General features: G+C 45.6%; 1 protein-coding gene across 2 annotated transcripts in view; it reads right to left on the bottom strand.

Annotated features, from left to right (window-relative positions):
- Positions 1-634: 634 nt before the first annotated feature.
- Positions 635-15,972, bottom strand: part of YWHAE (tyrosine 3-monooxygenase/tryptophan 5-monooxygenase activation protein epsilon) — a 36,864-nt gene continuing 21,526 nt past the window's right edge. Inside the window, exons 2-7 of one of the 2 annotated variants that reach the window (XM_088454781.1) lie at positions 15,170-15,369; positions 7,226-7,332; positions 6,539-6,745; positions 4,325-4,461; positions 2,652-2,695; positions 635-1,561 (exon numbers count right to left, since the gene is read on the bottom strand). In XM_088454781.1, the coding sequence (XP_088310907.1) occupies positions 2,688-2,695; positions 4,325-4,461; positions 6,539-6,745; positions 7,226-7,332; positions 15,170-15,369 (659 nt within the window). In that variant the 3' untranslated portion in view covers positions 635-1,561; positions 2,652-2,687. The remainder of the gene's footprint in view (positions 1,562-2,651; positions 2,696-4,324; positions 4,462-6,538; positions 6,746-7,225; positions 7,333-15,169; positions 15,370-15,972) is intronic. The other variant, XM_088454770.1, reaches the window with a different exon arrangement.

The following is a 15,972-nucleotide window of genomic DNA, read 5'->3' as shown; positions in this document are numbered from 1 at the left end:
ATGAAGCCATTTACACTTGGGCAACATTTTATCCTGGAAAAAAAAAAAAAAATTATTATGAACACAACCAAAAACACTACACCATTAAGACTAAAAGCTAATCCGTTAGTCTGCTAATTTATCGTACCCCCTTCCAACAAATAAAAACTTCAATAAAATTACAGGTTTTGGCAAATTCTCATGAAAGTATAAATACCCATGTAGCGGGCAGAGTATTCACCGCCCCTTTAAGCTTCGCAAACTATTAACAAAGCCACACGCAGATTTGTTATTTGAAAAGCAATGATTAACAGAACCCACCACTAACACATCTGAGGCATATTCACAAGCCTATTAATCCACTCAGTATTAGCGACATCAGTAGGGCTCTTACCGCCCCTTACTTCAATGTTGCCTATGATAAGATGGGCTGAATATTGGTTTTCACTGACAAAACCGCTTCCCTCAGACCGTGCAAGCGATGGGTCCACTTTAATAGTAACATTATCTTTGACAGACTATGGGTCATCATCGTGTAAAAGCCATTTGCATTGTGGGTGGAAAAGAATGAAAAATAAATAATGCTTCTCCTTAAGATCTTTTGACTACCAGTACAATGTCTTTACAGACAATAAGAGATCAAGTAACAGTAATATTTGGCATTTTTAATTTAGGTTTTGTTTATTTAAGTTTAATGTTAATTCCATGCTGTGTTTCAGTAAGAACAATGACAGATTCTGTATCTGTGGCTCCAGTCAGATATCCAGTAGTACAAATTAGCTTCAAGTTACACATACTGAACGAAAGATAGGTTGAGCGAGAGAAAGGGCAGGGGCAGGGTGGGAGGGGGAGAAGATAGAAAAACAAAAAAATTTAAACACACATGCAGGCTATTCAACACCAGCTCCAATGCTAACCTGCTCTGAGGAAGGAAAGTAAAAAGGAGGCAAGAATGAATAAACACGGATTGTTGACGTGATACCAGCACCAGAGTTTTCAGCGACATTTTTGCACAGTTTGAAAACACTTTACAGCAAAACCACTACAAGGACATTCTGAAGCAATCTGCAACGTCAAGCTCTAACCACATTTTAAACAATAGTATGAAATTCAGTTTCAGACATTTATAAAATAAAAAAAAATAAAAAAAAAGCCACCACACAAATTCTACAGTGCGATTGACTCTGGTCTGCCCTAAGGAGTAACGTCTTTTGCTCGTTCTATGTGTTTCTAAAAGGTTATAGTGCTGGATGGCACGGAGACAATCTAATGCTGAAAAAGCCTCTATGCAGTCCTGTTAGTGTCTTAAAAGAACCTAAGATGGCTGGCAGCAGCAGCAAAATCCACAGTCATTCACTCTTGCCTTTAAGAATTCTTAAACTGTGTAAAAATGATACACCCAATTGGGCAGGAACCTAAATCCTGAGAACCAGTGTAAAAGTCAAATTTTGATGGTCCTCAGAGTGAGACGGGATATTTGGAGGGAAGGGGCAGTTGGTTAGAGGGTCTCTTCTTGGCTTTTAAAGGTTTCACTGATTTTCATCTTCCACATCCTGCAGTGCTTCTTTAGTCTGTTCTTCACCTGGAAATTGGAAAATTAGCAGAATTAGCAGATAGGAAGTTATTCTTGCAAAACCGGAATGCCATAGTCTTCTCTTTAAAGAATGGGAGAGACCTAAAGCTGCCCCTACACAGATGCAGTCGGTAAGTAATTAGACCCGTTTGCTAATTAGCTACTCATGTGGCTGATCAAATTTGATGGACCCAAAACACATCATAGAAGATCTGGAGAGGATTTTGAAAAGTCATTTACAGCATTTCAGCCATTTTACATAGATCGAAGCATGAGGAGAAATAAGCTAACTAATTATATTTAGTTAAATCAAAGTCGTCTGGAAAAAACAAAACAAAAAGGGATACATTCTGTGGGCATTGCATAACGTACATTGATGCTGGAACAACGCACTAACTATCCTTCTCATAGGAGTCAATATGCAGAGGAACCAATGTTGTACTAGGGGGAGCTAGATGTCCCAGAGTACAGGGGCCCCTAGCATGGAAATCCCACAATTCAGCTAACTGGTAGGAGGTTGTAAGGAAATGTCATTAAGGGAAAAACCAAGAGTAGCATGTTAAATAGCCATTTCATGCTCCAAAATCCATTAAGTCCGCATGTACAACATGCAATTGTTATTTTAGTGGAGTGGTTAGTCAGAATAAAAAACTATTTTAAGAGTTGAAAAAGCATCTTCCTATTTTATTTTACTAAAGTACTAAAATAGAAAATCAATAAATAAAAGATTAAGATAATAACGGCTACGTGGAACAGTGCTATTCAATGTGTAATTGTTTGTGTAATCATCACCTAAGTCAGTGTGCGGAGCTGTAGTATAATAAAGATCCTTTTGTTGTTTTTGTTTATTTACTTAAATATTGGCCTTTTATGCAGAGAGCATTACACTCGTAAGACTGAACAGCAATAACCTATATGGTGGCGATGTCATGCTTAAATATTTAGTAGCAATACAGAATCTCTAACTCAATCGATCAAAACTGTTTCAGTGAGTGGTTCACACGTTATGTTAAAACACACAAAAGACCAAGACAGATGCAGTGGTTATGGTGAAAAGCACACATAGCCGCTTCTTGAGGAAGTCATTACAGCAACTTACAAACAATATATAAGAAAGTGACACGTGGGTTTTCCTTTAGGAATCTATGCAAAAAAAAACAAACGGAAGAATAAGACCATGTGATGAAAGTGATGTTAAGCATGAGAAAAATCAAGACAGCACCCTAGTGACTGCTGTAGCGGAATTTTATATTTAGAATTGGTTATGATCTGAAAGAACAGAAGAGTATGTGCAGATTATATTAGGACTGATGTGACCTGATCACACATGCAATACAGGATAGATAGCAAATGTCATGACTAACTGGGTACAGCACTTAAGGCTTCCTGCCCCCAGTAAACTTTCACACGCAGTCTGGGTGAACACAATGTGTACCCAGAAGTGTAGCGTGACAGGTGCCGGTGAGGGCGCGTTTATGCCGGGAGCTACAGCTGTGGCCATGCGGCTTTCAGCGATGTTGCGGACACGCGTGAGTGCGCTTAGTCAACGACATAGTGGGTACACACTGCCCGATGTGGACGAATTGTCGTCCGATTCGCCGGATCAGATGACAGTCTAGTGTGTACCCGGCTTAAGGGCCTGATTCAGAGTTGCACACTATTGCCGTACGCAAATGTCAAGATATGTATTGAGATGCCCATTGGCATCTTTGCAAAATCTATATAATAGAGCAGTGGTTCTCAAACTCGGTCCTCAGGAACCCACACAGGTCACATTTTGTAGGTCTCCTAGAAGGGGTACAGGTGTATTCATTACTCACTGACATTTTAAAAGATCCCCAGGTGGAGCTAATTATTTCATTTGATTCTGTGCGGAGACCTGGAAAACATTAACTGTTGGGGGTCCTGAGGACAGAGTTTGAGAACCTGTGCAATAGAGGATCTAATGTCCAGATTTGGAGATAGGCAGATGGAGCCTTTGGTATGCCACTTCCTTCCCCAATAGTTTTCAATCCCATGGCAGAGTTTAGATACCAGGAAAGGGGAGGACACTACAGCACCGGGCAAGTATTGCGGCATAGGGTAGGGCTGAGATGACAGACCCATATTACTAGTAAATATATTCAACATCACCCGAATCAAGCTCCATTAGCAGAGCAGCAAGATTGTGCATCATGTAGTTACTCACAGCCCTGGTGCCTAATAATCAAACTTTCTTCATTTTCTCTGCACCTTGAAAGAACTAGCTGGTTGCAGTCAGCAATGGTCAGATTTCTCCAGTGCCATGTGGGAGACATTACACAGGTGCTGTGACCCCTGCTGCATTACTACTTTTAAGCTGGCCACACATCCAACTTGTTGATTGGTTGGAATGAAAATCTGGTAAGGAATGAAAGCAAATGACAATCAGCAATTTGCTCCCAAACGCCGGAAAATTAACAAAAACGGTTGTTTGTTAAATGTTTGATCTAAACACTTTGTTCAAACTTGTCTGAGGACCATTTTCATCTGTTTTCTGGCATTTAGGAGCAAATTGCTGATCATCAGTTACTCCCATACCTTACCAGATTTTCATTCCAACCAATCAACAAGTTGGCTGGTTGGATGTAAGTTGGTCTAGTGTGTGGCCAGCTTTAGAGTAGTGGGGTTTAACTGCATCTTGAGAGGACATCTCTCAGTTGAGCAGAAAAATGTTTCTGTAATATGCAGCATATTGTTAATCTGATTTTTTATTTTTAGGAACAAACCATAAAGCACACAAGTTTCACTTACCATCGCCTTGCATATCTGAAGTCCATAGTGTCAGATTATCACGTAACAATTGCATGATAAGCGTGGAGTCCTTGTAACTTTCTTCACTCAGTGTATCCAGTTCTGCAATCGCATCATCAAATGCTGCTTTTGCCAACCTTTAATAAACAGACCATTGTCAGCCAAGCATGACACATTCTTTGTTTTAATTGCTTGTGTGCCATTTTTATTTAGCAAATCATACTTAAATCCTAGCAAGTAGTCCCTTTCTTAATAACGCAATAGTGACGACAGTCAAACACAACACACAAGCTCCAGAGCAAAGATTTCTTATATAAGGTACTGGCGTCTGGGCAAATCATTTTTCTATATCAAAGTCATGGTAAATATGTATGTTTGGGTAATCAGGCAAGTGCTACATACAGGGCATAATAACATTTACACTTTAGTCCAGGGATGGGGAACCTCAGGCTCGGTGGCCGTATAATGCCCCCGGAATCATTTGGCCTGGCCCTCGGGGCTTTTTCATGCTAGCCTCATCTGGCTAGCAGGGTGCCTAGAATGGCACCCTGCAGTTAGAATCTATGCAGCAGTGCCACCTGGAGCGTCCTTAGGACGCTTCGGACGGTCACACCACTGCCCTTACTGCTCCCCGGAGCATCCTCAGGATGCTCCGAGCATTGCTGTAATCACCGGCAATTGTGACATCACACGAAGGGGGCGTGGCCTGCGCCCGGCACACGAATAATGTTATATATATCAAAATGGCCCTCGGCAGAAAAAAGGTTCCCCACCCCTGCTTTAGTCTCTTAAAATGAAAAGCTTTTATTTGCTGTATTAGCAGCTTATTAAATAGTGGTCGTAAAAATATAAAAATTGAGAACATCCCTTTAAACCGATTAATACTTGCCGTTTTTATACATTCAAGCAAGTTTCCATGCACTCTATTGGTTGTGTCTAACTTCCCTTAATATATTAAAGTAGTTACTTTTGTAATACAGTTAAATCTGCAGCTGCCCAGAGTTTTTTTTATTGTTCTTTAACACCCCCAGGAGAATCTAGAAAGAATGGTGATAGCCATCTCTCCTGGTTTCAGTCCACCTAAAGGTGCATACACACAGAACGATAACATTCAATATAGGGGGGAATTCAATTCAACGCGATGTTGAAAAGCCACGGGAGGGAGCTCCCACAGCTATTCAATTAACTGCGCTGTTTAGTTGAGCTATGGATTTCTTCTCGCACCCCCTGCGGATGCGAAGACAAATCCGACCAAAGTGCCGGTCGCGCAGCTGTTTTTCTGCTTAGAGCGGTGCCAACAGCCGCGCGCCCGGCACTTTGGTCAGAGAATGCCGGTTAACGCGCCTTAACACCTTTGTTAAGGCGAGATAACCAACATTCTCTGACCACACACCGCAGTGAATTAAATAGCTCCGGTAGCTCGCTCCTGGCGCTATTCAATTCGCGTTGAATTGAATCACCCCCATATAGTTCATATCATTCCGTTTGTATGCAATGAACGACCAACGATGCGCGCTCCCGCTGGAAGAGAACGATATCATCCATCAGGCATGCATGCAGGCCAATAGCGTTCATTTTCTATATGGGAGAATGATCGTTGGTCGTTCATAGTCAGTGAATCTTTGGCATGTGGATGAAGATCGTTCATAATGCACACCAGGAATTGCAAGGGACATCTGTTCAGCGAACGAGATCACTGAACGAACGTCCCGTGTGTACCCAGCATTACTGCAAGAATACAGGTCAAGTCAGGCACTTCTCGGGAGGTACTGAGGTAATGGGAAGCTGGGTAGTAGGGTGCATCTCAGAAGGGGCAATCACATCTCAGGAGATAATATGACAAGTGTGTATGTGTGGGGGGGTGAGGCACATCTCAGGAGGTACTTTGACTAGTAAGGGGGAGGCAACAGACATCTCAGGAAATACTGAAAAAAAAAAAGGGGAGGATGGGTGAGGCACATCTAAGGAGGTACTGTGAGAAAGGGGGAGGTAAGGTGAGAGCCATTTTGTAGCTTGCCCTAAATATATGGCTGTAGATTTCAGACTAGCTTCTGTTCTCTCCATCAAGGCATATAGTGTTCCATCTAGACTACGGGCAGGGCATGGCGCTGGCGTGTGGCAGTCCAGAGTGTCCTTGTGACACCTCCAATCTGTCACACCTTGGGGCGTGCTGGACGTCCCGAAAAGTTTGCCCTAAAAATACAAGAAACGTACCTGCATGCACGGTCAGGGGAATTAAGAATTTCATAGTAGAACACAGAGAAATTGAGTGCGAGACCTAAACGAATGGGATGTGTTGGAGGGAGTTCTGTCATTGCAATATCACTTGCAGCCTTATAAGCTACCAAGCTGTTCTCTGCAGCCTCCTTCCGGTCATTGCCGATGGCAAACTCTGCCAGATATCGGTGGTAGTCCCCTTTCCTGAGTTAAGACAATTAAAAATCATTTTAAAACGAAGACATGAATTACAGATCTTAAGCATTTATATAAGTTAATCGTGTACCAACAGAAAGGACAAGTACTAGACCTATTATGTCACTTCCAAAATGTCCCTCTATGGAACACTATCTTTATTACAATCATTGGTTAAACCACCAAGTAGTACCTTAATCCATTCAATATACTATCACTTTGTGGTTTTCAGCACTGTTTAAAACTATATGTACAGAAATTAATGTTCTAGGTTAGTCTGATTGACATCAGTATAAGTATGTGGTAAGAATTGACTGCTGGAACATTTAAGACTGTAGCAAGGTACATTTAGTGACTATTGGTGCAGTTTATAGAGTTCCTTTACCACGATAGGACGGACATTTACTCAATATTTACTAGAGGTGCAATAGAACTACAAGTTACAGTTAACTTCTATACTGCAAAAATAAAATTATACAAATTACTTACATTTTATAGTAAAAAACCTTAGACTCTCCACTGTTTGCAGCCGGAATGAGGTGTTTGTCCAGTACATCCAGAATGTCATTACAGATAGATTTCAGTTCAGTCTCAACCTACAATAGAAAAAAAAAAAAAAACAAAGTCCTCATTCTCTTCAATAAATCTTATTTTAAATGTGTCGTTGGCATTTAAAACCTGATTCAAGGGAAAAAATATGAGATATGGTAAGAACTTACCCTTGTTATCTCTATTTCTACGAAGTCCATAGGGTTCCACAGGATACCTTGGGTATAGGTGATGACGTCAGTCTTCAGGCACCACAGAGTTAAAGCTTTCAGCCTCCCAGGATGCATCTGGGTCCCTCTCCTATACCCCGCCCCCGGGCCAAGGCATCCCAGTTACGTCACAAGCCATAGGCCGGAGGAGGAGAAGAAAGAGAAGAAAAAAATCTGGACACTCACAAGAATCACATTCCCACCATAGGGAGACGGAAAAACCGGTGACCAGAATAAAGCCCATCGGCAGTACAGGTGCGACAGGGCGGGAGTCCTGTGGAACCCTATGGACTTCGTAGAAATAGAGATAACAAGGGTAAGTTCTTACCATCTCATATTTTCTACTTCAGGGTCCATAGGGTATCCACAGGATACCTTGGGGATGTCCCAAAGCAGTATCCTTTAAGGGTGGGGACGCTCCTGTGCTGAGAGGAGAATCCGCCGCCCGAAGGAAGCATCCTGAGAGGCAAAGGTGTCAAAAGCGTAATACCTCACAAAGCTATGGACAGAAGACTACGTAGCAGCCTTGCAGATCTGAACTGCAGAGGCACCACATCTAGCTGCCCACGAAGGACCCACAGACCTAGTGGAATGAGCCCTCACCAAGGAGGTAACTGGAAGGCCTTCATGAAGATAAGCTTCTGAAATGGCCATACGAATCCAGCCTGCCAAAGTCTACTTTGAAGCAGGCCAACCCTTTTTACGGAAGCCATAGAGGACAAACAAGGCGTCCGACTTCCTAAAAGAAGAAGTGCGGTCAACATAAATTCTCAATGCCGGCACAACATCCCAAGTGGCGTCACCCACTGAAAGTCCAGGTGAATTGAAAGCCGGCACAACAATTTCTTCATTGATGTGAAAACTGGATACCACTTCGGGAAGGAATCCCGGACGAGTGCGAAACACCGCCCTATTCCTATGAAAAATCAGAAAAGGGGGTCTACAAGAGAGAACCCCTAACTCCGAAACCCTTCTGGCCGAGGCAATGGCCAGAAGGAATATGGTTTTAGCTGTAAGCCATTTAAAGTACACAGAGTCCAGTGGTTCAAACGGCGGTCCCTGGAGAACTCTCAGGACCACAGCCCAATTCCAAGGCGCCACCGGTGGAACAAAAGGTGGCTGAATGCGAAGAACACCTTGCATAAAGGTGTGCACATCAGAGAGCGCAGCAATCCTACGATGAAACCAGACTGACAGGGCAGACACCTGCACTTTCAGAGAAGCCAGGCGAAGCCCATGATACAGTCCAACCTGTAGGAAAGCCAACACCCTAGACAGGCGGAACTCCCTAAGGGAATACCCTCTAGGTCTACACCACCGGAAGAAAGTATGCCACACACGACGGTAGATTCTTGCCGAGGAAGTTTTACAAGCCCTTAGTATGGTTTGCACCACGGAGCTAGAAAAACCCTCTGGACCTTAGCATGACCGCTTCAACAGCCACACCGAGTCAGGTCCGGGTGAAGACAAGGACCCTGTGACAGCAGATTCAGTCGTAATGGTAACCTCAGAGGAACTTCTACTGACAGACTCTGGAGGTCGGAGAACCAGTGCCGTCTGGGCCACTCGGGAGCTATCAACAGTAGTGTACCTCCTTCTTGATTTGAATTTCCGTATTACCCGCGGAAGAAGGGAAAACGGAGGGAAAGGTAAGCAAACTGGAACGTCTACTGGACGGACAGGGCATACACCAGAGACGCCTTTTCGTCTCTTGTTCGAGACCCATACACCGGCAACTTGTTGTTGTGCCGGGACGCCATGATGTCTATCTCTGGAAGACACCACTTGTCCACCAGACTCTGAAAGACGTCCTGGTGTAAAGACCACTCTCCTGGATGCACATCCTGCCTGCTGAGAAAATCCGCTTCCCAGTTGAGGACTCCCGGGATGAACACTGCCAATAATGCTAGGAAATTGAGCTCCGCCCAGACCAGAATACGGAACACTTCTGCGAGTGCTGCTCGACTTTGGGTTCCTCCTTGCTGGTTTAAATAGGCCACCGTGGTGGCGTTGTCCGACGGGACCTGCACAGGGTGACCCTGGAGAACCGGCTGTGCCAGCTGGAGAGCTCTTGACACCGCATGGAGCTCCAAAATGTTTATTGGACGCTCCGCTTCCGCCCGAGTCCACCTGCCCTGAAACAAGTGTGGACCCGTGACAGCTCCCCAGCCCCGGAGACTGGCGTCCGTTGTTAACAGGACCCAGTTCGCCACCCAGAACGGGCGACCCTTATTGAGGTGGGTCGTCTGCAAACACCAGGTTAGAGACAGGCGAACGTCTGGAGTGAGCCCCATCGTCTGGGACTTGAGACACTTAGGCAATCCATTCCATCTGGACCGGAGCAATAGCAGCAGAGGTCTGGAGTGAAATTGGGCGTACTCCACCATGTCGAATACCGACACCATTGAGCCCAATAACCTCATTGCCGAGTGTATCGACACTCGACGACACTGCAGACAACTGCGCACCCTCAACTATAAAGCAAGGATCTTTTCCTCCGTCACAAAGATCCACTGCTGCCTGGAGTCCAATAAGGCCCCGAGGTGCAGGATCCTCAGACGGGGTGAGAGTGGACCTCTGCCAGTTTGTCAATCAGCCGTGACGTTGCAGTACCGCAATCGTCAGATCCAGATGGTGTAAAAGAAGCTCTGGAGACCCCACTATCAACAGGAGGTCGTCCAGATAAGGCAACAGTCAGACTCCCTGCGTCCGCAGGAGAGCCGCCATGACCTTGGTGACTACCCGTGGAGCAGTCACCAGGCCAAAAGGCAGTGCCCGGAACTGGAAATGTTCGTTGCAGATTGCCAATCTGAGGAACTGCTGATGGCGCAAAATAGGGACATGCAGGTAAGCGTCCTGGATGTCCAATGACACCATGTAGTCCCCAGGTTCCAGTGCCAGAATAATGGACCGCAGGGTCTCCATCCGAAACAGAGGCACCCTCAGGGACTTGTTGAGGGCCTAACATCCACTGAAACTCCAGCCTGGAGCATAGTGTGCAAAACCTTCCGCAGTTCCGAGGCTGTGCTCCGGTCTAGCAGAAGGCCTGTGGTAAAGAACCGGGATGGAGGCCTGTGCCGAAAGGAGAGGGCATACCCGTGAGAGACCACCTCCTGAAACCAAGTGTCTGTCGTAGTCCTCGACCAGCACTGGGCGAACTGAAGCAGGCGCCCCCCACTTTGGGGTCCCCCAAAGGGAGGCCTGGACCGTCAGGCCGCAGGTTTGTTATCTGACCTAGGAGCCGGATGTCTGGTACTCCAGACCTGTTTCTTGGGTTTGGACAATTTCTTGGTCCCAGCCTGCCATGGAAAGGATTGTACTTTAGGCCTCCCTTGGGCCCTGTGAGGCCGAAAGGACGACACACCAGCACTAGAAGGAATTGTAGCAGACGTAAGACATGCAGATTTTGCTGCTGCCAACGTAGCTACTAATTTGTCCTGATCTGGACCAAATACTACCTGTCCAGACCTGCTAATCCCTTTTTGGAATCCGCGTCCGCTTTCCAAGAACGCAACCATAAGGTGCGACGGGCAGCCACGGCTGCAGAGGAGATCCTGGAGGTGAGCATACAAATATCTAAGGCCGCTTCATTAATGTAAGTGGCTGAGTCTCGGAGATTGCCCACCAACTCGGTCTGTTCAGCCGAACAGTCAGAGTCCAAAGACGCCTCCAAATTATCCGCCCAGCGCTCCATAGCTCTGGCTACCCAACACACGGCCAGAGCCGGTCTGGATGCTTCCCTGCAAGGGAATAAACGGATTTGAGGCAGATCTCCACCTAGCGGTCAGTGACATCCTTCAAGGATGACATCAAAGGCATAGGCAACGTGGCACTTTTGACTAGGCGTGTGACATGTGAATCCACTTGCGTAGGGGATTCCCACTTAGAAAAATAATTGACCGCAAATGGATAAGCCACGGCTAAGCGCCTCTGGGGCTGAAACCGTTTACCTGAATTTTTCCACGCCTCCTCTAAATGATCCACTAATTGATCAGAAAGAGGGAACACCGTAGCCTCACCCTTAATATCCTTAAAAAGGCATATATGAATGTGGCCACCAAAGGATCAATATCCTCAATAACTAAAGCCGAGTGGACCGCTCGAATAAGACCAGGGATATACACCTTGGACTTAGCGTCCGGCTCTTTGGTACGGAGAGGTTCTTGGTCAAATTGATCCAGAATCTCCCCATCATCTGACGTCTCATCGTCATCCCCATAAGGAGCAGATAAAGACGCCACCGGCCGTTTGAGGCCGCAACACAGACTCCCCCTGTAAAACATCGGACAAATGCTGGACCGATGTAGTTAGAGTATTAACCCACGCAGGCTCCGAAGAAACCTGGGAAGGGACAGGGAGACTGTGGGGTACCATCAATTGTCTCGGGAACTCCCGCATGGGTGACTACACCACTGACTGCTGGGACAAACCCGTCTGGGTAAACGCAGTCAGTCAGTCTCAGACATGAAGGTAAGTATGCGACACTCACACCTATACGTATTGGTATAGTGTGAAGAACGCCCTGCACACTGCGCACCGCAAGGGCTTTGAGCAGAGCAAGATCAGGGACAGTAATAAAGTTGACAGTAGAAAGCGAAAGTACAGACAGCAGGCTAGCAGATTAGTCACATACAATGCAGAAGAAACAAATCCCTGCACTATTAGCGCTGGTTCTCAACTACTCAGACCCTCAGGCTGGTAGGACTCAGCGCTGCATACACTGACCTGTGACAAACAGAGGAGAGGTATGCTGGGGGACCCAGACCGCAATGCCACCGCTCACAGGCTTCCAGCAGCGTTCACCATGCTTCAAAGATGGCCACCGAGGAGCAGAGGATGAAAGAGGCCGGCCTGGGGGAGGAGCGCTGACACACTTTGGCCAGACAGAGCAGAGAGACTGTGTACAGCAGGGGAGGCGCCGGCTGTGAGACAGGGAAAGCGCGCTCCCCTGGCAGGCATTTAACCCCTGGGACGCCGCAGCACATGCCGCTCAGCAGCTGCCCGCTGTCCCAGGGGGTAGTGGAAGTGCAGGTTGGTCGCCTGGCTCCACGCTGCAGCCAGTTCCCAGGGAGCCCCCTGCCTGGGGACTCAGGACCATGTGATCAGCGGGGACCCACCGCGGGACCCCGCTGCTTACCTGCTATCCCCTGGGATCCGGCCATGGTCCAAGACATCTGGGGGCACCGCTAGCCGTGACCCCAGATGTCTACCAGCATCCCCGGATCAGTACCGGTGTTCTGGTACCGGCGGGGTGTAGGGGAGACGGCATGGACGTCAGTACTGACTGTCAATGCTGTACTCCCAGATGTGCAGCCAGCGCTGCCTTTAAAAGAAACTTCAGGGGCTCTTCATAGCCCCCCTCTGCACAGTGCCTCCGACTCCGGCCAGGCACCAACGAAACTGGGATGCCTTGGCCCGGGGTATAGGAGAGGGAGCCAGATGCATCCTGGGAGGCTGAAAACTTTAACTCTGTGGTGCCTGAAGACTGACGTCATCACCTATACCCAAGGTATCCTGTGGATACCCTATGGACCCTGAAGTAGAAACAACAGTAATCTGGCAACATATTTGCATTGTACTATCAGTCCATGCCAGAACCACACACATAATTCATGTAACACGTGTTTAACATTATGCGCTTGATCCTATGAGGAGTTGGGTCCTGTAAGCCATTCTCACAGCAAATTCGCATTGCGATTAAATTCCAAACTCGCACTGATCCTTATGAAAGAAAGGTGCGTTTGTTTGTGTGTGTGCACCACCCCAGAACAGGTGATAAAAGGAAAGTCTTTAATATAAAGGGAGAAAAGGTCAGTTACGGATCCTCTAGTACAAGCCTTCCAATGAATAATCATGTACTTGGGAGGGGTTTAAACAGCATTATTTGCACAATAAGGACAAATCAGCCATTTGGCACAATTTTAAAAACCTCCAGCACTCTCCCTATGAGCACTTTATGGTCCTGTTTTCTCAGGCACCTTTATTAGGGGGTCCAGGATGGTTTTCCCACTTTTTCATGCACTTCTCTCAGGTCACATTTTGCCACTACCACCACAAATTACCATTTCTAATTGGTTCCCGCATGTCATGCGTGTGATGTAAGCTAGTGAAGCCATCTATGGAAAATATTGCTAGAGTTACTGCTGGATTTTGTATGCCAGAGTATAGTACATCTGTAATTAATCTCCTGACTAGATTGGTCCCCTTTTCTGTACCCCATTCCTGTCATGCTTGTTCATTAGATTACAGAAAAACCCACCACATATTACAGTAACTTAAAGAAGAGATAACCAAGCGTGACTATCTACAGGCAAAAATAAATTTGTACATAAGAAAATATTTAAAAGGAAAACCTTCATTACTTGTTACATCATTACTGAGGTTGCAAAAAGACAATATGTACATTAACTTCAACCTATAAGTTCTAGCGGTGTAAGGTCAGAGGAAATTACCAAAACGCCGGTGAGACCAACTTGTACTCGGAAAAGCCTTCATAAATCCATAACAGTCTAAGAGATTAATTCCATGGCTCAATCAACACAGTAATGCAATAAAAGTAGTAAAACTAGAGACATCATTTCTTAGAAGGCGCACAATTTTAATCCAGTTAAAACAATGGGCAGCACACTTTAGGGTAGATGTATGAAGTGGTGAATAGAGTGGAGAAGTGTGCCAATGGAGAAGTAACCCAGGGCAATCAATCAGCTTTGAGGTTGCATTTATCAAGTACATTCTATAAAATAATAGGTAGGTCTTTGTACAATTCAAACCTGGGATTTCTTCAATCCTGAGGTTACAAAAAGAGGGTCGGATTGGCTTCCCTAAGGTAAACCATTGTCCATCTTCTTTAATGAGTTCACTATGGTGACAAGTTACCTGAAAAAATGTAAAACACGTGGGCAATGAATAGCCTAAAAGGCACGTATCCACCACACAAGAAAAATGACCGAACGACATCGTAATCGTTCAATTGCTCATTAATCATTCATTAGTCGTGCAGTAAAACTTTGAAAACTACCAGCGATGCACGTTCCCCGCTGGTCGTTGATGGCATTTGTCCTCGCCTGAACATGCAGGCCAAACTATCGATAGACCGGTTGTGCATGTTCGGGGATGAGGGACGGTGCCATATTCAGTGTGGGCACATCATCCACTGCACAGGATTATGAACGAACGCACGATTACTATGTTAAGCCAACCTTGCCAAGGACATACCTGTTGTGATACTTAAGAGGTTTCAACTATAAGGGCGGAACTCAATTGTTTGCCCCCCCCCCCCCCTCTATGTGCCCAATAGGAGCTATTAAAATGTTGCTCATGTCGGGCGCGATCAGCTGCAGGCGCACCATTTCAGCTCGCATCCGCCAGGGAGTGAGAGCTGAAATGGGCGAAAAGTAACGGCACTTTTCGCAATTGCGCCCAGCACTTTGGTGGGAGGTAGCTGTTTTAGACGGCTAAAGCCGACCTCTATGGGCCTGATCAGCAAGATAACGGACATCAGTTGAATAGCGCCCAGCGATCTCCTGATACTTTAGACGGGCACGCTAAAACAATTGAATAGCGCCCTATAAGTCAAATACATTCTTACTAAATGGCCTGTTAATGAGGCTCACTAGTCAAGCGTTTCCTGTGCAAGGCTGTAAAAAAACCGAGCAGTTGCAAGATCAGGTCTCACCGTTGTCCGATATTCCTTGATCATTTTAAGTTTATCTTCTCCTCCTTTGTTTTCCTCTTTCTGTTCAATGCTGCTGATTATTCTCCAGGACGCTCTTCTAGCTCCAATCACATTCTTATATGCAACAGAGAGCAGGTTCCTTTCTTCTACCGTCAATTCCACATCCATCCCGGCCACTTTCTTCATGGACTCAACCATTTCTAAAAAAAACAAAAACCATTATGCTCAGTGAGTGTTGTGGATTAAATGAGATGCAATTTACAAACATCTAAAATCAGATTCAACAAGAGGCTACATACGTAGAATAAATGGTATGAATTTAGAAATTGACAGCAAAATGCTGAAATTACTCTCAGAAATAAATCCAGCTGACTGTAACAAACAGGACAGTTAATGTAGGGTTTGCTGCAGTACAAAAAAAATATATTAGCCCACATACTGCTCCAATCCTATAACGGGGCATCACTAATTGCTTACATGTGCCAATCCATTGAGCAGAGAGGCACACTGCCACAGGCATGGATAGAGCATATGAGAGGTAGTATGCCAGCAAGCAGACAGTTATGGGGGGCATCCACTAGACGATTTTATCCCTGTCCAACCTCTTAACGATTTTCCCTTGAAGTTTCCCTTGAAATATGATCTTCCACTCTGAACAATTTGCAAAAGATTTGCAAAAGATCGAACAACAAAACTATGTTGTTTTAATCTGTGATTGAGAGCTTTCAGCTATAGTGGGCAGATAGTGGTTCATCGTTTGATCGTTCAGCATGAACGATGTATAAACGATGTGTAAACGATTT

This window comes from Taudactylus pleione, unplaced genomic scaffold (assembly GCF_031769625.1).
Source record: "Taudactylus pleione unplaced genomic scaffold, aTauple2 ptg000040l, whole genome shotgun sequence".
Classification (NCBI taxonomy): Eukaryota; Metazoa; Chordata; class Amphibia; order Anura; family Myobatrachidae; genus Taudactylus; species Taudactylus pleione.
This window is presented reverse-complemented; position numbering and strand designations above follow the sequence as displayed.